The 23,278-nt window shown below is 37.3% G+C and overlaps 1 protein-coding gene across 6 annotated transcripts in view; it reads left to right on the forward strand.

Annotated features, from left to right (window-relative positions):
- The window catches only part of lnx1 (ligand of numb-protein X 1), a 39,482-nt gene that overhangs the window by 12,779 nt on the left and 3,425 nt on the right, over positions 1 to 23,278 (forward strand). For 4 of the 6 annotated variants that reach the window (XM_042746166.1, XM_042746170.1, XM_042746168.1 and 1 more), the window contains 7 exons: positions 11,515 to 11,768; positions 13,493 to 13,648; positions 15,654 to 15,862; positions 17,031 to 17,420; positions 19,458 to 19,592; positions 21,198 to 21,375; positions 22,264 to 22,522. In XM_042746166.1, the coding sequence (XP_042602100.1) occupies positions 11,515 to 11,768; positions 13,493 to 13,648; positions 15,654 to 15,862; positions 17,031 to 17,420; positions 19,458 to 19,592; positions 21,198 to 21,375; positions 22,264 to 22,522 (1,581 nt within the window). The remainder of the gene's footprint in view (positions 1 to 11,514; positions 11,769 to 13,492; positions 13,649 to 15,653; positions 15,863 to 17,030; positions 17,421 to 19,457; positions 19,593 to 21,197; positions 21,376 to 22,263; positions 22,523 to 23,278) is intronic. The other 2 variants (XM_042746167.1, XM_042746169.1) reach the window with 1 other exon arrangement.

The raw sequence follows: 23,278 nt of genomic DNA on the forward strand, positions 1-23,278 counted from the left end.
CTGCTTTGACTAATATGAATGTGAATGAGAGCGGCTGGAAGGCTGATTCCTGTCAGTATGAGACTGAATATGAGATAGATGAATATGGTGTTGATTTTTGCACTTCGACCTGGTTTATATTTTTCCTTTAGTAGGAATAGATCAGTTATGGGTGTGGGGAACAGTGACTGATTTTGTGTACGTGCATTTGTGTATGTCTGCATGGCTCTGGTCAGACAGCAGCATGTCGTCATCAGGGTGACGTGCGTGTAGTGAGAAAACAGGGCTGTAGCTGTGGGGCCGCGTGTTGCCGTGGTGACCTTATTTTCAGGCATAGTGAGCGGATGACCGCTGAACGTGAGCGGTTTGTCCTGCGGCATTCGCTAGCTCACTCAGTGACCGCATAACCCATCTACTTATCTGTGCCAAGACACATCACACAAACAGCGCACTGCATAGAAAAAAGAAAAGAAATGTGGAAACCATGTTCTATGTACTATAACATATATATGTACTACAAAATATTTTTTTTGTTTACATAATATATGTATGTGTATAGTGTATATTTATGTATATATAAATACACACACACACACACAGTATATATTTTGAAAATATTTACATGTATATACATGTACATATTTATATTCTTATATTTTATATTCTATATAAATATATAAAATATATAAACATAACATATGTTTGATAGTTCTTATAGTATATATTAGTGCTGTCAAATGATTAATCACATCCAAAATAAAAGTTTTTGTTTACATAATATATGTGTGTATATATAAGTATACACACATATATTATGTGTATTACACAGTCAATTATATATAAGTACACACACACATGCATGTATTTAAGAAAAATATGTTATATGAATATACATGTATGCATGTTAATACATGAAAATATTTTCAAAATATATACATGCATGTGTGTGTATTTATATATGCATAATAAATATACACAGTACGCACACATATATTATGTAAACACAAAACTTTTATTTTGGATGAGATTAATCGCGATTATTATTGTTATATGCTCACAGACCAGAATACCAGAGACAACATTGCTACAATAGGATACATCAGCGGTTCCCAATTCCAGCCCATGTTCCAAAGTGAAGTAAACCCCTAGTCAGGGAGTAGGGAGCAATGATCACGGTGTAGGTATCATATCGATTGTAACGTAGTTCATGCACGTAGCTCACTTCTAATGAGCTTGGTATCTTAATCGGGTGTGCTAACTAAGACCACTTAACTTAATGATTGCTATTGGGATGTGAAGAGAATTTCAACCTGCATAACAAAAATGTTTCCAAAAGACACCTATTGCACCTTTAAAATTTAATTCACCAAAAAAAGTGATTGATGAATGAAATGGGAGTCAAATCCCTTCTAAATCCCCCTCTTAAAAAGCGCCTGTTGCATGCCTGTCAGACAATTATCATTTTGAACTGTGGCACATCTTACAAAAGACAGAACCAAAGTCCTGTTTTATTCTCAATCATTAATAAGAGATGTCAGAGAGAGCTGGTTATCTCCAAATAATTACTTCTTGTCAGCTTTCCTTCCTTATAATTACTCATTAAGTTTTAATTTCAGCTTTCACATGCACATGTACCTTTAACTGGTGCGAGCCTGCAAAATCAAAGCAGTCTTCAGACAAATGAAAAGGATTACCTACATGTGACTGCCACGTTCTCCTCTGCAGAGTCAAATACTGCTTCTGAGCGCTTTCCCCGGAGAGCAAGAGTTCAACAGATTGTTGTGAAGTGTCTGTCCTGCAGTTGCTCTGCAGTTGCTCTGCGTCCTCTCGCCTTCCTCATCAGGTTAATGATGATGAGGAGCAGGAAGAGCAAAAACGTTGTTGCTAATTCGACACTTTAGCCGCATCCGAGACAGAGAGTTGGCAGAGTCCTTTTCCCTGCTCAGCACCTGAGCTCAGGGCCGGATCTGCACCTGGGCTGGGTGCTCAGTCACTGCTGGGAGATGGTAAGAGAGTTTAGGAAAGGCACAGGAAGTGGGTTTCTTGTTTGCATGCAAAGATGTACCTTTTAGCTTTTGTACCTTAGGGTACTGGCCTTACAGCTTTGTACCTTTTTGACATTGTAGAACATACTTTTTTAATGGTTGTGAAATATGTTTCTCATCAAATGCAGTAGCTACTCTAAGAAACTATACTATAAGATAGTATGTGATTTTGGATGAAGCTCATTTCTTAAGACATGGCGCAATGAGATTCCAGCTACGAGCAATGTGTGAGTTCACACTGAGCCTGAAATGGGGCGTGGCATGTCACAGTCAATCACAAAACACAGCCAATCAGAACAGGTCTCTCTGTTTATAGTCTCAATCACACTAGCAATGCACTGCAACAGTATGGTATCAAACCTTTTTTTATGGTTTTCACTGTAGAATTTGAGGGATTTAGCATATAATATTTGATTATAAACTTTTTTTGTCATCCAGATCTCACATTTCTCATTTAATATCTGAGATTTTTGGTTCCCAAACCAGTAGTGCAAACCCTGCCCCACAGCTAATTTCAGTGGTCAACTCAATCGTACAGTCACCTGTCATGGTCAAGATCATACTCAACGGATTCAACTGTGGATGGATTTAATCGTGACAAACAGAAATGCTATCTATCAAGATGTGCTACCAATGCTACTGTATACTATGGTTAAGGTTGGGGTTTGTATTTGTTTTATCATTGTGTAGGCAGTCTGCACTTTGATTGACACAACCATTGAAATTTGAGGGAATTTGAGGCCGGGTTTGTGCTTAACTGGTTTGGTAAACATGCGTTTCATATACATGAGGAAACGCTACTTAAGGCCAGTGAGGTTTTATGTGGAGGTACCTGACATTTAACCACAGAAACAAAAACTCGAAATAACAAGCTTTAGCGTGTCACGTCTATAATAATCCTGAAACATAATCATCAAAGATACAAATACATGGCCTCACAGTTTGAATGGGCTCTTGCGCACTAGTGTCGTCACAGTGGCACACTCGAAGAGGCATATGTGAAGATATCTGGAAAACTAGGCCAAGCAGAGCAGCTCAAGTGAAGCTAAAGTGTGAATAAACAGAAGCTTACACATATACACTCAAACCAACAGTGACCTCCTCTGAAGAAGTTTTTGCACTTTTAGGATAGATGCATATTTTAAACCTTAAGTACACAAGCACACACACATTCACTGGGGGACAAGTGTCTTTAAAAAAATGCTTAAAATGCACTGTTGGGATGTCAGTTCTGTCCTCGGCTCCGACTGAATTTTTGCAGAACAACATGCAAACGCAAAATGGATGGCATGGAGAGGGTTCACTCTCCGTCTGCCATGAGAGCGGGTCAGTTGTATCTACCGCTACAAACAGTGCACAGGTCTTAATGTTAAGCGCTCAGAGCAAAGATAACACACACTCCAGCACTATCTCCTGCACACATTAGAGAACTAAAGCAGATCACTGTCCTGGTTCCACACTGAGAGAGAGAGAATGTGAGAAATAAAGTCGATGCGGTTGCTCAGCTGGGGGTGGGGAGGGGGTAGAGGAATGAACATAAATCTGCTGCTGTCTTCATCCTGCTGTACTCATCACAGAGAAGAAGGGAAACAGAGAAGTGGGAGGGGAGGAGGAAGGTATAGAAAGAAGGTATGAGAAAGAAAGAGATTGTGGAGGGAAAGGGAGGTTTGCATAACTGTCCTTGCAGGCTGCCAGTGTGAGATCATCGGTTGGCTGAGTGAGTCACATGACACGGTTTCAGCACAGTGAACTGGTTAATGCTGTAGTGTTAGTGTCACTGTTCATATGGGATAGATTTAAAGATGTATTTTTGTGGCAAAGTGTTTTTATTTGTATTTTTGATTCCAATGCAACTTCAGATGCATCACTGAACAAGGTTATTTTTGTGAACTGAAACTAGAACTAAAACCATTAAAAAATAATACATTTTTTGTTAAGTTTAAAATAACTAAAACTAAACTAAAAATGATAAATGCGTATAATAAATACAATTTAAAAACTAAATAGACATTAAAAAACTAATAAAACTGACAAAAGAACACAACATAATAAAACTTTAATTACAATTAAAATGAAAACAGAAAATATACTAAATGTACTTTTAAATAAGCCTAATTAAAATGATTAACAAAAATGATGATATATCAGTAATACTACAACAAATGTTGATAACATTTATATAAATTAATATATATATATATATATATAATTTTGTTTAATTGAGATAAAAAATTATAATGAATAATCAATCAAATATGATTATCAATTAATCTGAAATTAGAAATAATGAATAATGACCAGTTTTTTACTTGTGTATATTTTTTTTATAAATATATATTAATTTATTGCACTGCATATTAATGTAATTAATTGTAGATATATCTGGGACTATCTGTTCACCCAAACAAATGCAAGCAAGTGGGGCCCTCCATCTGATGCTACTAGTAGCTACAGAGTTCACATAAGGATAAAGTGGGAAAAAACGGGCTGTGAAATTTTGAGAAGTTTAAATGGATTTAAAAAATTTCCCCCAATGAGTTTTCTTTGGCCATTCATCTGTCTCTCCTCTTCTCCGGTCTTACTAGTTCTCTCAGAGCATTTGCCATGAGTGTGTAATCCCCCAGACAATGAATTACTTGACGTGAATACGTCACAACTCTAAAAGACCCAAAGAAAAAAAGATGTGTGTCTCCTTCACCCTCCTCATTCCAGTCTTTTTCTCCCTAAGATTATTACTTTCCTTAATCCTTCCTCCTGCTGCACTGAAGCTCTGATCGTCAAGCCCATCAGCAGATTAAGTACAGATAAGGAGAAAGACACCTCCTTTGATAAACTTCACAAAGACTGATTAAACTGCATTTATATGTATGCGCATGCCTCCCAAGTCAAACATGTCAGAGCAATTAAAGAGATCAGACAGACCGAGCACAACTTTCCCATGATGCATTTCTCTTTACAATTGTTCACGCAATGAAGAAAGGGCAAGACCTCTGCTTTATATCCCTCAATATATCACATACACTATTAACAAATTTACAAACATAAGATAAAATATAAAATACATATGATGTAAATATTAAAATGTTGAATTGATTAATATAATTTATAGAAATTAACATCAAAATAATAATATAATATGATATAATATATATATATATATATATATATATATATATATATATATATATATATATATATATATATATATATATATATATATATTTTTTTTTTTTACATTTATAGTTAAATAATTAGTTTGAAACCCATACAATATATCAAACATACTGAGCTGGTTGCAGGAACACAAACACAATGTCCTGCAACTGAATGTGCTGCAGTTTTGTCAGAAATGCATTTTGTGCTGCTGCAGCGTTGCGTTGCAATGCTGTCTGTCGGACAACTACAGTCTCCGGCTCTTTAACTGCTGCAGTGTGCGTGTTTGTGTGTGTGTGTGTGTGTGTGTGTGTGTGTGTGTGTGTGTGTGTGTACACTGGTGTAGCCACTTATAAGAGTGCTGATTGCGTGCAATGATGGCGTGATTTAGTATCTCTCTCTCTCTTTCTCAGTGGTTCAGCAGTGAGCTATGATGTTGACATTTCTGTCCTCTCCTCTCTGTGTGTCAGTCGTACACAGCTGTGATTATCCTGATGCTTGGGACTGGATTAGCAGGCTAGCAGTGGAGATTCCAGGGGGAAGGGATGGAATATCTCACATTTTTATGATACCTCTGCTTCCCTTAAGATGAATACACTTGAGTATGAATGCAGAGGAGGAATGTATTAAGAGTATCTGATGTGGCATGCTTTTTAAATGCATCCAGGGTGTCATACACAGTATAGAATGAAAAATACAATTAATAAGTATTAACTCTGCTTTAAAATTCTTAATAGTAGTTCAAAGTGTACTAGTATTTTTGTAGGTTTTAATAGCTTTCAGCCACTCTAAGAACAACCCAGTCCTTACATATTATTTATCTATTTCTGTATTTCTAGTTATCTAATATACACATACACACAAATTAGGAATAAATAAAAAGAAAATAAATAGTTCAGAAATTTTGTTTCGTCAATTAAACATGTTAATAAAAAGTATATGATGGTGTTACAAAAATTCTAAGTATAATATAATATAATATAATATAATATAATATAATATAATATAATATAATATAAATAAGAAAAATATAACTAAAGCTGCATTGAAAAAAAAAAAGAAAGTAAATATATATTTGATAAGAACATTTGTATGTTTCATCAGATGAATGTCTTAATAAACTGTGCGAATCTGAATCATGACAGTTCCTACAAGAAAATAGTGGGAAAAAATATAATAAAAAGGACAATCATGCACATACCAAAGGAATACATAGTTTACACTGCATGAAAAACAAGATCAGAAATTAATATGCTGCTTCAGTTTAAAATATGCCAATAAACATACTAGGAAAATGTGACAAAAATACAAAAAATATAATTTATAAATATATAATATAATACAGTACAATACAATACAATGTAATAAATGTAGCCAAGAGTATGTACTTCATAACTGTTACTGTGTGTTTATGTGAGGGATGACAAAAATCTAACCTTCACCACAAGAATCAGTCAAAAACAATCAGTCCTGTAACATGACTAGTCTGAAAATATGACTGGCACATGATGTATTCTCACACAGACACTAAATGTGTGTGTATATGTGGAGGTCTTTTAAGGTCAGTTTCAGGAACTGAGCCTGGCATCTTGCTCTGATGGAAATAAGTTTGTATGTGTGTCTAAGACTAGTACATCCCAGTCTTAAGGCTGTGTTATTCGGTTAGGTTTAAGGTAATCCATTCACTCAAAAGAGGATTGAAACGTCGATCTGGTTTTGATGACTTAGATTCAGACCATTGTGTATTCTGATGTCTGTAGTCAAAGATTTAGTGTACTGGATTTAGTGCGTCCGAGCTGTAAGTAGCCAGCAGAATATTCTGGAGATTAATTTCATTATTATCAAGAGGAGAGGAGCACATAATTCTCCCTTGTTTTGTCAGGTCATTATGAGGTCTCTCCAGGCTGTGGCCTACATCTCTACAATCGCAATCAAAAACAGGGTAAAAATAAAAATGAAAAGCAAGATTTGATTTTAAGACTTTTTCTTTTTTTTTTTTATCTGTCGACTGCATCTCTGAAAAAAAAAAACTAATAACTAAAACTAACTAAACTAGTGAATATAAAATCTAGTAAACTATATAATTAAAAAAATATATATATATAATTTTACTTGTTACTTTTTTGTTTAGTTTAACTTGAACTATATAACTAAATAATATAACTAAATAACCAAAACGAAATCAAAATCTAATAAATAAAAAAACAAAATATAAATCAAATTATCAACAAAAAGCATAGTAAATAAATAATTCTAAAATAATATTGGTGATTTTGTTTCAAGACACTCAAGAATCAATGACATTTCTTGATAATGACATCCACGCTGGACAAAGGTGTTTGTTCGCTCACTCATTCATTCAATTATATGGATAATAACAACATTCAGGTTTGGAAAAAACATGAGGATGAGTAAATAATAGCCGCGTTTCCACTGTCGGGCTTAAAGCGGGCGTGCTAGTGCATGCCAGGGCCAGTAGCGTTTCCACTGTCACTTCCGGGGCTTGATCGTGCCTCGTTGATGCTTCCTCGGGGGCCAACGGCCAGGGTTTTTTGGTCCGACGAAAACCTTGGGCCAAAGCGGGCCAGCTGGGGCTAGAGGAGTGGTTATGAACAGAGGCGGAGTTTCTTCGCGTCTGGAGAGTGTCAGCGCTGTTCATTTCAGAAAGATAACAGATATAACATCAACATTAAAAACTTTTTTTTAAAAAGCTGAGCTCAAAACTCACTTTCAATCAGCAGCGAGTGTTTGAAATAACGCGATCCGATGTGGATTATAATCATCATAAAAGGCAGAAATATTTATAAGCGATGTAAAAGGCTATGCACGCTAAACATTAACGTTACCATAATAAACATGGTAAATGCAACCACTTGGAGTAATCAAATGTCAGCTTCTTATTCTCTATCACAATTGTGTATTTATTTAGTAACTTATATTATCTGTCATAAGTCTGGTCTCGAGAGTTTAGCTCCGCATAGCATGTCATCAAAATATAATGATTTTTGTTCGGGAGCTTTTATAAAAATAAAGTTATTATCATTCATTCTAAATGTGACGTCTACTGTGGCTACAAATAAACAGAAACAGTCTCGACTGAATAAGCAGGCTATTTTCATAAGCGTTAAAAATAAATAAAATAGAAATACATTTATTTCTGTGTGGTTAATTTTGAGTCCTGATAAATTGATTCATTATGCTCAATGTAGGCTATCACTTATAGTAAAACATCGATGCTTTTGAATTTGAATATTTAACAAAGCATGCAAACAAAAGGCCGCTGTTATCATGTTCGTTTTGTGATCGCGCTAGTTCCAGTGACTTATTTCTTAGTTTTCTGATAACTTCTCTTTGTTGGTGAAACGATGGGGTTGAATGACGTTGTTCCCGAGAGGCGTGTAAAGGGCGGGTTTCAGTGACGCGCAGCGGAGCTTCTGGCCTGACGGTGGAAACTGGCCCGAGGCTATTAGCCCCGCCCGGCCTGCTTTAAGCCCTGGCCTGCACTGGCCCGACAGTGGAAATGCGGCTAATGACTAAAAATAATGATAATTTTTGGATGTACTGTCTCTTTAAGAAAAATTTTAACTGAAAGATTGCAGGATTGATGACAGTGAAGGGAAAAGGATGCATGAGTAGAGGAAGTTGGGGGTCGGGGTCCAGGGAAGATTGAGAGATAGAGGGAAGTTAACGAGTGAACTGTTTGGAACATGGGGAGAGAGAGATGGAAAAGTGCATGAGAGTTGTTAATCTCTCTCTCTCTGTTGCTCGGTGTCCTGCTGCCTGTCCATATGGCTGTGTATGTGTTTGAGAGAATAAAAACGAAAGAGGAAATTGGGTGCAAGGTGACTGACACATGCCATCATTCATATAACGGGATGGATGGATTAAACAATAACCTCTGGATTGCTGTTATTGTGGCTGCATGGTTTATGTGGTAGTCTGTCAAGACTTATGAATTCAGACCACAGACTGCTGCTTTATCTCTAGCAGGAAAGCCTGTTTTAATTAACATCTGCCTAAGCCCATTAACGAAGGAACAGACAAGACCATTGTGTCGCATCTCTTTCTCCCTGCACACATATACACATTGCATAGCTGTGTGCAATATTAATATTATCATATTAACACAGTTAGTATCATTTGCTAAAGCATTCAGAGCTTCCTGAGAACTGTTTGGTGAGGATTTGTCTCGTTCCATTAAATGCTTAAATCAACACTGCAAAAAAAAATATATATATATATATATTCTTAATATTTTTTAAAACTTACTTTAAAGGGTTAGTTCACCCAAAAATGAAAATTAGCCCATAATTAACTCACCCTCAAGGCATACTAGGTGTATATGACTTCCTTCTTTCAGACAAATCCAATCGGAGTTATATATAAAAAAAAAATGCCCTGGCTCATCTAAGCTTTATAATGGCAGTGGGCCGGTGTTTTTGTTCAACAGTCCAAAAGAAGTCCAATAAGGTGCATACATCCATAATAAAAAGTGTCATACATGGCTCTGGGACTTAAAGACTTAAGCTTAAGCCATTTTACTTCTCAAGTAAACATTTGTTGCTTTGTTTTTGTTATTTTTGGAGCCTTTACCAGAAAAGTATTCATATGGTGCAGAACAAAACAAACAAAAATCAATGACACCTTCATGAACCTGCCATATACTTTTCTCCTCTAAGAGAAGAGTTAAACTTGGCTTTATTAGCTATGCAACTCATTTAGGAGACTCTTCTTCGTAACTTTATGAATGATGTAAGCATTTTAGACTGACAGACTCAAACCAAGGGGGAAAGATCCTGAACTGAACTAACACTGTCCCAACTCAGCTGACCACTGAGCCCCTGTGTTACATAATATAAGGAGATGAAGTTTCCCTCTTAGGTAATCACACTAATCGCTTTTGATGGCCACAGAAGAGGCCAAGAGTACCTTTCATTTACTATACAGTTCTTACCATTTAGCTGTAAATGACTCTGTCTGTTTGTCTTTCTGTCTGTCTGTCTGTATGTATCAGGGTTAGGTTATATAAGAGTGGTAGTTGTCATCATAGAAAACCCTTAAGCCGCAATTTCATCTTGACACACTGTCATTCGACAAGTGTGAGGCAGTATTTGAGATCTTTCATCAGCACTGTAACAGAACCTGATCGAAAGCAGCCGTTGTTCTTTTAGGCCTTTTATTAAATTTGCACACCTGAGGCACTCCAATCAGTGGTCAGCAGTAAGTGAGATATATGGCCAGTGTCAAGCTCTCTGCCACATACCTTTTCTCGCTTTCTCTATCTTATGGCGTCTATGAGGGTGAAGACAGGCATGAATACTGAGACAAAATGCTTTATTTAAAACCAAGTCCCCAAGGCATGGCATCTCTCCTGGTGCTGTACACCTTTTTGCCTGTATGTGTCCACCCATTGATTTATCTCTTCACAGCCAGCCCTTAGAGAGAACTCAGCTCCAGCAGCCGCCATAATGGTGCTGTCACTTTGCAATTGTTTGAGATGATTTTATTGTTTTCTTGTTAGTATACAACTTTTAACCAACTGTTTAGCATTGATGAAATTAACCAATCACTAGTGTGCAACTGGGAAGTATCTATCTATCTATCTATCTATCTATCTATCTATCTATCTATCTATCTATCTATCTATCTATCTATCTATCTATCTATATATCTATCTATCTATCTATCTATCTATATATCTATCTATCTATCTATCTACCTATCTATCTACCTATCTATCTATCTATCTATCTATCTATCTACAGTACCTATCTACCTCTGGGTAGCCCCACCCATGCTGAAACCTCATTGGTTCAAAATTAAAAACTTGTGCCTCTACTCACGGGCTGATGGTTTATTGGTTTGTCAGTGTGTCTGTGTGTGAACATACTGACATTTGAGGAATATTCTTGAATACAAATTGAAGCCTGGATGTGTTCATATATAATGTACACAAGCATCTGCCTGTGACTAGATTAAGGCCATAAAGACATAGCTTTAGCACATGATTAGTTTTGTAAGGTAACGAATCTCATTTCAAAGGTGAGGCATTTTATATTCTAGTCTTTGTGTTTGTTTCCCATGCTTTCTGGGGCGAAACGTATTTGTTTGTTGGTCTGTTCTGCAACAGTGCAGCATAATATATCAGGTACACCAGAACGCAGACTCACAAAGATCAAGTACAAGTCCAAATACACCCTCTTGCAACAATGTAATTATTCAGTCTCCTCTACGTGACTTTGCTTTCCTAATTGGCACATACAGTAGATGATGGCACATTCATTGTATGGTAATGTATCTTGCTGACCTAGTTGTCGGTGTGTGTGTGTTCTCACAGGTGTAAAGGAGCGTCACACTATGGGCTCTCCGCAGAGAGAAAGCGGCGTTCTCAGGAGGGAGACTGCACAGACAGCACCTCAGAGCTCACTGTGGCGGCCCTGCCCGGGGAGGGATGCCCCTCCTCTGCCATCGCCCTCCTATCAGACGAGCCCGGCCTGGTTAACCCCGCCTATGAACCCAGTGTAGAAGATAACAGCCAATCTGGGAGCACCACCAGCCTGGCAGCACGCAGTGGTTCGAGGAAGAGTGAGTGTGAGTGCACACATCATGTATTTGTCACACACACACACACACACCCATATATATATATATATATATATATATATATATATATATATATATATATATATATATATATATATATAGATATATATATATATATATATATATATATATATATATATATACACACACACTTACTGCTGGGTAGATTACATGACAAAAATTGTAGTTAATCATGTAATATATATTTAATTTCACAAATATACTCTATATAATATATATAATACAATACTATATAAAAATATACAATACAATTAGGGTATGTGTGTATATAATTGTATTATATGTAATATAATTCATTAATTTAATGTTAAATTGAAATTTTATTATTTACTTTTTTTATCAATTTAATAATTATTTAATATATAATTAAAAAGATTTTTTTTTTTTTTTTTTTTTTTTAAATTTTAGAGCAAAAAAGTAATTTCTTCAGTCATTTCGCCTTTAAACACACACTAATGAATATATATATTCATTACTTACCCCCCCCCCCCCCCCCCACACACACACACACACACACACACATCCCCCCCCCCCCCTATATCTCTATATCTATATATATATATATACACACACACCATATTTTTTTAGAATAAAAAATAAGTAATTGTACATTTGAGGATGTCCTTCACATAAAATGTATTTTCCTCTTTCATGCTTACTGAGACAGTTAATCTGACTAATGTCAATTGTTCGAAGTATAGCCTTCTGCACCATTTATGTAATTTTTAATTCAAACGGCTGAAAAAGCTCAGCTGAGACACACAATTGATATTGCAGTTAAAGAATCAAAGAAGAGGATATATATAGAAAGAGAAGGGTTCAAATATGCCTTATAAATACTTTATGAGGCCTGTTCCTGACCTCCACAAAGTAGTTCAGATGTGTTTCATTGTCTGACGTCCCCTCGAAACATGAAGCCTGGAGAATGCGGACAATAAATGCTGCTGCACCAGCTTTTTTTGCTTTGAGACTGGAAACAGTGTGACACTGCAGCTGAACAAGCTGTCTGCCTCCAATCCGGCCAATGCTTCTGACAGAACTTTGTCCATCAGGAGATAAAAACTGAAAGAGTAGAGGAATGAGACTGAAAAAGGGTTTTAACCTTTAAAGACCCAGCAACCTTTGACACAGACTCTCAACTTCTAATAAATCCACACTTATAATAACCTCCTTTAGGAACATTAACTAACTTCAGGAACATAAAACTTAACTTAACGGATCATTAGTTTGTAATTCTCTGTAAGTTTTATATATTTTCTCCACTGATCACCTGGAGGGTGTTTGAAAATCTTGGATGTATCGAAATTTTAAAGGTTTGTACATAATATAGTTTTATTTTTGTTTGAAACTCATCTATGATGACTTGAGTTACACAGACATGCAGAAACAAAAGTGTCCTATACACTGTTCCGTGCTGATTCAGGTCTGACCTGAAGAAGTTATAATCATACTGCAGTGTCCACAATACAGAACCAGCAGGTGCTGCTTACTTCAGATGTTCATTGCTTGGCCTGCAGGTGCAATGAATTATGATGCTCAAAAAAAGAGACAATTTGATTGGCTACTGTGTGCCGACTCAATTCTGATTGGCTGTAAGTGGACAGCAGAAGAGGGACAAGTCCAGGCATGTTTAGTAGAAAAATTTCTTTCTCCTGCTTTCTCACTCAGTTCCCTCTAACATTCATTCACAGATCGCAACTTTGACAGAACGTCAGTGCGTAGTCGCTCATTTCGCCGCCTGAATCGAGCCTTCAGTGTCCTGAGGAGGACCAAGAGTGGGACAGCAGTGGCTAGTGAGACCACAGAGGAGCGAGACAACCTCAGAAACACCAACATACCACCGGAGGGTGAGTGTGGGTCTTGCAAGTATTGTATTTGGACACCAGAAGAAGACCAAATTAAACCAATTAAGATCAACAAAGCAAGTTGTTTTATTAGAGGCCCTGTTTTAGCATTAACATTAGAATGTATTGTAGTAATTATGTTTATAATAGTTAATTATGTAGTCTAACTGTGCTGTTATAAAGCATTAATGCATAGCACCTCACCAAACATGAACTGTCCTATGAATATCATTGAGTAGCATGCTAAACCAATATCAATGGATAATAAAAGGAGAAAGGGCGTGTGTCAGAAGGTGACAGTCTGGTTTGGGTCCGCTCATCCCCGCAGTAGCATATGGTCCTTTAATAATGCAGATGGAGCCTGAGGAGACTTGTCAGAGAGAGACAGAGAGGAAATAAAGCAGTGTGTCGGGACAGAGGGACTGGACAGATGAACGCTGAGTGAGAGGGTTACTTTCTGAATGAAAACAAAAGAGAAAAAGAGTGCTTGGGAGATTGAAAATGAGTGAGGAAAATACTGATGAGGGTGCGTGTGCGTGTGTGTGTGTGTGTGTGTGTTCATTATGTAACACTCTGGTTGCGGTAGTAATGAGCTTCACTTTCTCTCTCCCTGCAAGCAATCAGAGGAGATGAGAGGAAAATATTGACTTTGAAAGAGAAACTGCAGATTGTGGAGAACAGGCGGATACGAGAGAGGGTGTGTGTGTGTGTAATGAAGAAAGAAGGGATTGATAAAGATAAGGAGAGACAAATCACAGAGATTGTTACCGAATCCGGCTGTAGTTTACAGTCTGTTCAGGCACAGGTGCAGTACGAATCTTTCACCCAGAACAAATAGAAATGCATAGCATATGCATATTATGAACAAATTTACAGTATGAACATAATATCATAATATTTCAGAAGTGCCTGACATAACACTAGCTCTATAGCTGCATATGGCTCCTTCAGTAATTTGGATTTCATCAGTAGTTTGGCTAACTTTGTACAGGCTATTCCTGTTGTCTTAACCACAAGCACACTTGGTGACACATAAGACAGTCAAAGCTGATTGGTTACCTCTAATAATGACTGGTTATAAAGACCTTTTTTTGCAGAGCAAATGATGTTGCGTCATTTGAAGATCAATTCTGAGTGGTCTGTTTCCTTCTCTTTGTCATGTAGTGATAATTTAAATGGAAAATTATAGAAAGATGAGAAAAAAAAATCAAATATGTATATATTTATCACAATATATACTACTGTTCAAAAGTTTTTTTTAAAAGATTTTTTTATGTTTTTGAAAAGAAGTCTTTTCATGCTCACCAGAGCTGCGGTTATTTGATTAAAAACCAATAAAAACCGTAATATTGTCAAATATTACTACAGTTTAAAAAAAATGTTTCTATTTTAATATATTTTAAAATACAATTTATTCCAGTGATGTCAAAGATGAATTTTCTGCTGCCATTATTCCAGTTTTCAGTGTCACATGATCCTTCAGAAATTATTCTAATACTTATATCATAATTTGATGCTTAAGAAATATTTCTTATAATTATCATTGTTGCACTGCCATTTTTTTGGGGGGGGTGATACTTTTTTTCAGATTATTTAATGAGAATAGAATTTTAAATTTATTTCAAATAAAAATATTTTGTAACATTCTAAATTATTTTACTGTCACCTTTAATCAATTTAATGCATCCTTGCTTGTTTTTTGTTTTTAATCTGACTGACCCTAGATTTTTGAATGATAGTATATCTGAGCTAAGCAAATTAGTGGTAAAAAAAAATGATTTAAACAAATGTTAACTCAATCATCGAAATGATTACATTCATCTTGAATACATTTTCGGGAAGTCTTGGCCCTCCTTGCTTCCTCTGATGGATCACTGTAATGCTTTTTTAAAGCTAGTCACATTTGGCTCTGCTTTGATCTGGACAGATGCCCTGTTTGTGTAGCACAGAAAGTGATGATCATGTGGGAGTTCACTGATTACAGATGCTCTCTTTTTCTCTCTCTCAGTATTTGCATTACCTCAGCTGCATCATCTAATCCCTGATGGTGAAGTCACCAGTATTAAGATCACCAGGGCAGATCCTTGTGAACCACTGGCTATCAGCATTGTCGGGGGCAATGAGACGCCTCTGGTTCGCATCCTCATTCAGGACATCTACAGAGAGGGCGTCATCGCTCGGGATGGAAGACTGCTACCTGGAGATATGATCCTCAAGGTGCGTATGTGTGCTAGATCTGATGTTACGTCACTGTACAGTAGGAGTGAATCATCCTGGTTTTGATAGCACATGTTGTCATGGGCTTCACCATCTGTTGTTCAGAGGGGAAGTGTGTGAGGATTCTACATGTAAATCTGTGGAATGGACTTCTTTTCAAGTATACTTATTTTAATGTTATAGCTTGTAACTGATAAATAGCATATAATAAAACACTAAAAACCAATTGTTTTAAATTAAGTAAATTTAGGCATCACAATTTAGTATAAAAACAAAGTATAAAAACGAATATATATATATATATATATATATATATATATATATATATATATATATATATATATATATATATATATATGTGTGTGTGTGTGTGTGTGTGTGTGTGTGTATATTCAGATTAAATGTATTGTTAATTTTGAGCGTTAGACAATGGTAAAAGTAATCCAAATGTAAAAATAAAGGAAATGAGCATTAGCACTTATCAGCAGTCAGATCAATCAAAATGATATGCATCCCCAGTGAGAAAGCGGAGAGGTCTAGTTAATCAAATATGAAAATATTTAAATAAACATGTTTGCAGCAAATGTGTCTTGTTCCAAACCTCAGAATTGCAGAAAGTGTAAACAGTATATTGTTTCCTGAACCATAACCTAATAATGCATGCAAAAACATTGAGCTCTGGTGCTCATATTGGCAACATTTTCAAATTACTTTCACCTTCCCTGACTGCTATCATTTCTCGTCCTCTCTCTGCATTTATATTTACATTTATGCCTCTGGCAGACATTTTTATCCAAACTGACTTGATGCATGATTATACCAAGGACAACTAATGATAATAATATAGTTTAAAAAATCATTCTACATTTAAATGAATTTCAGAATTTACACCACAACTATAATTACAATGGCACAGAGGAACTATATTGTTGGAATCACTTTCCGAATGATAATTTCCAACTGATAAGCGATAAAAACATTGACAGCCAATCAGAATCCATCCTTTAAAGAGCCCAAGCATTTAAAGTAGCGGACGAATTGAACCCATGACATTTTCATTGCCAGCACCATCCTACTGTGTGAGCTTCAAAAATGCAATACAAAAATCTTACAAATATACACATTTCTCTGGATTTCTCTCTCTAATCTCATGCTGTCCTCTCATCAGGTGAATGGTATAGACATCAGTAACGTGCCTCACTGTTATGCTGTGGCGGCTCTGAAGCAGCCCTGCACACTTCTGCGGTTGACTGTTCTGCGAGAGCAGCGCCACCGTTACCGTTCCCATCATCACTCTCCCACCGATACCTTCCCAACCCACACCCCCACCATCCGGGACGACAGCCTGCATGTGGTCCTCGTTAAGAGGGCTCCAGACGAACAGCTGGGCATCAAGCTGGTGCGCAGACCCGATGAACATGGTGTCTTTATCTTCCACCTGCTGGAGGGAGGGCTGGCCGCCCGCGATGGGAGGCTAAGGGTAGATGACCGAGTGCTGGCCATCAACGGCCATGACCTGAGATACGGCACCCCTGAGCATGCAGCACTGCTTATTCAGGTGAGCAGCATTACTGGAGAGGTTATGTGGTGAGTATTAAATGGATAGTTTAACCAAAAATGAAAATTCTGTCATTAATTACTCACCCTCACGTCGTTCCAAGACCTTCGTTCATCTTCGGAACACAAATTAAGATGAATTAACATTCATTAAATGGTAATAATTACACTTTAACCCAGGATTAGACTTAGTCCTGAGCCCCAAAAACCAACTATGTTTCCAAATAAAACCTGTTGTGTTCCTTGAGCAGTATTGCAAAAGATATAGAGCTAACATAAGGTTTGTGGCAGTTTATTTGATTTTGGTTTCATCTCTGCGGTGAGAAGTGTGTCATAATGATATAAGAGTGTATAAGAGAGTAGTGAGTGTGTGATTCGATATGTATTTCAGTGTGGTGGGTCTTTCCAAATGTTGTTATTCAGCTTGTTGCTTCCTGTCTGGTTCAGATTGGTCTCGAAGGAGACAAGATGGCCGCTCACAGCAGGAGTTTCTGACATAGATTAACTGCTGGAAGGAAACTGATTAAATTAGTCCAATTAGGCCGATAACAAGCTAAGCCCACTCATTTAAGAGGCAGCGACAGAGCACTAACTCCCAAGAACTCCATAGGCTCTCGATGCAAGTGTGCACTTGAGAGCAACACAAGCTACGGGGTTGTCAAAATAAAGGGTTAATGAAGAAGGCGGCCATGCACTCAGATGGAACGACAGGAATGGATGAAAAATAAATCAGAGAGGGAAAAACTAGAGCCTGTGCCCTCCTTCACCTCACACATACACACAGACTGCAGAATGGATCCCAAATCTCCATATATATTAGTTTTTCTTTAATAAGTACACACCTCTGAGATAAACTCATACATTCACACTGAGCTGGAGCTGTAGAGCATTGGCAGTCACCACAACATCTGGTAATTGTGCTTGCTAGACGTCCGGAGAGTAATGAGACATTACACACACATTCTCTCTAGGGTATGAACAAACTATTTTAAATTTTAAATTCAGTTTTTGAACTGCTCGCTCCTCAGGGAAGTTGTTGTCCTCTGTTTGCTCTCCTGTGGAGTTCGAAAGGTTTTTGCAGTAGACAGATAATGTTAAGCCCACTTTCACCCACCATAACGCCAAAGGCCCCATGAAATCAAAATTAGAGTGTGTTGGCTTTTAGCCCATTCCTACAATATAAAGGCAGTTATATATTTTTATAAGAAGATACATTTATAGTGTTTTTTTTTTTTCTGTGCCCATGCATTAACTTGAAAAGAAACATAAAATCATGGCGGTTCTCATCATTTCTGAGCAGTCTTTAAAAAGATTTCATTCCCATTCAGATTTGAGTTTTAACTTATTTTTTATTATTTATATAAATATTGATGACTCATCTTGTGCTATACAGATTTTTGTCCAATCAAATGCTCTCTGGTATAAAACGTCCCTGTCAAGCTAGTTATCTTGACACTTCTAGTTAGCAAACGTTTTCATCATCATTCATAAAACCTCATGCATTAATCTCTTGTAAGGCCTGTTCACACCAAGAACAATAACAGTAAAGTTAACTATAAATATAACTACACTAGTCAACATTTGAAGTGGATCAAAACCTTTCATCAAAGTTGTCCTAAAACCAAAATGCATTCTTGTCTTAGGACAACTTTGATGAAATTTTTTTATCTACTTTGGCTACTTTATATTAACTTTCACACCAATGGAAGATAATGTTCTGTTTATTATAAGCATGTTGCAGTTTTATCATCTGCCACTTTAAATGCTCAAGCTCTTTAAAGCAGGCTGGATTCTGATTGGCTGTCATTGTTTTTGATAACTCATCAGCCGGAAAATCGTTCTTAAATTGATTACAACAATATCGTTCTACTATGCCATTACTGTTATAGTTGTGGTGTGGATTTCCTTATTCTCATAGACTTGGAACAATTATTAAAACTTTATAGTTATCATTACAGGTCTTTGGTGTGAACAGGCATTTAAACCCTAAAAATCACATAAAGCAGAACACTAATGCTATCTGCTATATGTTCTTCAGGCGAGTGAGGACCGCGTCCACTTCATTGTGTCCCGCCAGACTCACATCCCAACTCCGGACATCCTACAGGAGGCGCCATGGAACATGGAGGGACCACCACCCTACTCGCCTGTGGATATTGAGCACTCTTTACTGGTGGGTTTCATGAGCATAAGCCGAACACACTCTTTATTTCCCGTCCCTCTGCACCGCTTTACTAAACATTCTCTCATTGAGGAAAACGATCTGAAAGCCTATTACTTCTACATCAAAGAATCAAGCAATCAGCCAGCTCTTTCTCTCTCTCTCTCTCTCTCTCACACACACACACACACACACACACACACACACACTCCTTTGAGACAGCCGTCTCCAAACCTATTAACAGAAGAAAACCCAGCAGGAGGAAACACAGCCATGGCAGGCTGGATTTCAGTGTGTCGTTGTAACCGGATTTTCTGCTGCTCAATATCTGCACGGACAACTTCCCTTGTTCTAATAAAAGTCAAATTCATTCGTTAGTCATTTCTCTCTCTCCTTTGCCTTGCAGAACACCCCCCCCCACCCCCATCTCAGACCAACTTGTGAAGGTTTGCTGGTTTAAGTGTCAATGACAAATAAAGGCACAGTCAAAATGAGTGGTTCTGTGAATATTTGTACACCAAATCCAGTCATTTGCAAAGTCTTTTTAAAGTTTTTTTTTTTGGTAACACTTTTAAAGTCTTGATTTATATTGCGTTATAAAAGTAGTTTTAATGCATTAATTATGCCTTGTAATGCATCTTATAATGCATTGTATAATCTCATGAATAATTGTAACCACAGTTAATACATTATAACACATATACATTCATTGTTACACTATGCATTTTAAATTCAGTTATAATTATTTACAACAAGATATAAGGTATTCCAATGTACATTATGAATAATTATAATGCATTATACATAAAGGCTTTAAGTGTTACATTTTTTGAGGGGTCACACCACTTGACATTTTATAACCTGATCTAACCTTCCCTTGACATGAAAAGTCCTAATAATCTGATATTTTAAGAGACTTATTGACCTTGACACACTGTAATGTGGATCTGCAGGGGGCCTCTCTATGATGTAATTTCCTGTTGTTTTTCAAAAGGCCCAAAACCCCTATAAAACCAGACCAGAACAAACCAAACCCTATCATTACCTCTCTTCCTCCCTTTCTTTCAATCACTTTTTATCCTTGCAGTGACTCTTGTTAATTCTCTTTTACACACTTGGAGAGGTGGAAACATTCTGGCAGAATATTGTCAGAGGCTTTTCACTCCTCTGAATTAGACATGGCCTAACACACACACACACACGCACGCACGCACGCACGCACGCACAGTCGCCCGAGCGATAAGCCGACACACTAACTCCAGATCTGATTTTTCTGTAGCCAGAGGCTCAGACTAAATATAAACAGCCCTTTTATTGAACTTTAATAACGCTTTTTATTAAGTTAGGACTTAGCGACTGTGTTTGTTGTTTTTGGAGTGGATCCAAGGCAAAATTTAGCTGCGGTCAGCAATAACAGCATCCTGCAAGCTCATCATTTATTACAAACACACAAGCACACACACGCTTCGGGCAGTCATGTGTTCAGATATTTTTCTCTTTTGTGGCATCAGGAAAGTGTGAATCCAGATCATGGGTTAACAAACGTCATACAACTGAGTAATTTGGTCTGAGACTTTAGAGAGTCCATCTTTCTCTTTTCCTGTCCCTCCATTTCAGGATTCATGCCAAAAGCCTGCATGTTACGAGAAGACGGTGACTCTGTTGAAGGAGCCGCATGATTCTCTCGGCATGACGGTTGCAGGTGGGATGAGCAGCAGGGGTTGGGATCTGCCCGTCTACGTTACCAACGTCGACCCCAAAGGAGTGGTTGGACAAGAGGGCTCGATCCGCAAAGGTAGAGCCTCACAAAGTGTGTTTAACCTATTCAGACACATCTGACAAAGCCGCACACACCTGTTTCCAAGGTGCCCCTCTGATCTTTCCTCCTTTTGAATGCAAGTACACACACAAACAAAGACACACCTGCTACTGCATATGTATGACTGTCATCAGCTCTGTAAATATATGCATATAAATCACTAGAAAATGACACACTCCCACTCGTACACCTGCCATACTGCTAAATCTGTCTCTTTCATACAATTATCAGCTTCCGATTGAGCGTATGGAAGTTTTTCGGGTTTATTTTTGTCATATGTGATATGTATGTAGGCGTGTGAAGTTGTGATCATGCACAGGTCGGTGTATGAAGGCAGTGGTTTAAAGTTCCTAGCAAATACAGACACACACATGCAAGATCAAAGCTTTGAGTCTTTATATATGCTGTACAAAGGTGTTGCAAGCCCAGGTGTTGAACTGAACCAGAAATTTCGGGAGGATCTGATATTTGGAAGAAAATAGGTTTCAAATTAGGCACTACACTGGTAATAAACTACAGCTAGTTACTCCTTTCCATTTTGTGGATTACTAAGCACAACTATGTACAATATAAACAGTTCATAGAATAGAAAATGATTCGTAATGACGTTGAAATACAGCACTTTAGTAATTCAATATGCATTTTCCTGTCGCGTTAACTATGAACATTAGGTTTTAATTTATTAAAAATAATCTGAATGTCTTTGTATTGAAAATAATCTAATAATAAATAAATATAAATTAATAAAATATATCATATATACTCATCAAAGTAGTATGTCCTATCAATGCAACTCTGTCATGCAACAACAGATCTGTTACAGTCCTGTGATCCCAATAGAAATGTGACTATCCTGTCTTCTAGGTGACATCCTTCTAAATGTGAATGGGCTTGACCTGACGGGTGTGACTCGGAGTGAGGCCGTGGCTAACCTTAAGAACACCTCGTCCCCGGTGGTCCTGCGGGTACTAGAAATGAGACCCCCAAATGAGAGCTCCCTGGACTGCATGCCGCCCCTGCATTCCCCCTGCGCTCTCTCGCCCTCTTCACCCGGAGATATCAAACTACCCCCGCCTAATGATGATTACTCCCCCCTCTGGGTGTCCTGGCTCCAGCTGCCCAGGTACACTGAGCAGAACACACACAAAAAATATACATCTTTTTATACATACATATACACACACATATATGCTGCTGTTTTTCTTAAAAGTCTATTGTGTAGGTTTGATCTTTCCCACTTTCCGCCCATTTTCTTCCCTTCTCACACCAAATCTGTGGGAATTTGCTGTGGTGGAGTGTGAAAGTTCTTAACAACTTCCCCAATTATTTCATACAGTATGCATAATAATTAAAAAGTTGTGTGTAGGGGAGAAAGAGAGCGTGACAGGGGAGAACAGAGCAGGGCTGAGGAAAGCCCTTCTCACCCTCTCTGCTGTAACCGGTTTAGACGCCTGAGAGTGTGACGGCTTTAAATAGACCTCTCTCTTCCATTCCCTCAATGTTTCCTGTTAGTTCTGTTTCTTTATTTCCTTCATGCATTTGTCTGCTCTCCATTTCTACATCATCTAATTTCACAGAAGTCCACTTTAAATCTGAGCTCTGAGCTTTCATGCTGTTAGCTGTCAGACATGGTTGACATAGATATTTTAAATATCTATAACAGTAGCATTTTTGCAGAGATTGTAAGTCTTTGAACACAAATTGAGCCTTCAGAGCTGCTCTTCATTTGAAACTCATTTATTTCTCCAAGATATCCATAAGCTCCCTCTGAACCTTTTATTTATTGGGAATTTCTCCCTTCCGTCCAGCTCCTGAAATGCACCCCTATGTAACTGGATAGCTGACCAAAAAAAAAAAAAAAGATAATTCTGTAAAATAA

Source organism: Cyprinus carpio, chromosome B20 (genome assembly GCF_018340385.1).
Source record: "Cyprinus carpio isolate SPL01 chromosome B20, ASM1834038v1, whole genome shotgun sequence".
Taxonomy (NCBI): Eukaryota; Metazoa; Chordata; class Actinopteri; order Cypriniformes; family Cyprinidae; genus Cyprinus; species Cyprinus carpio.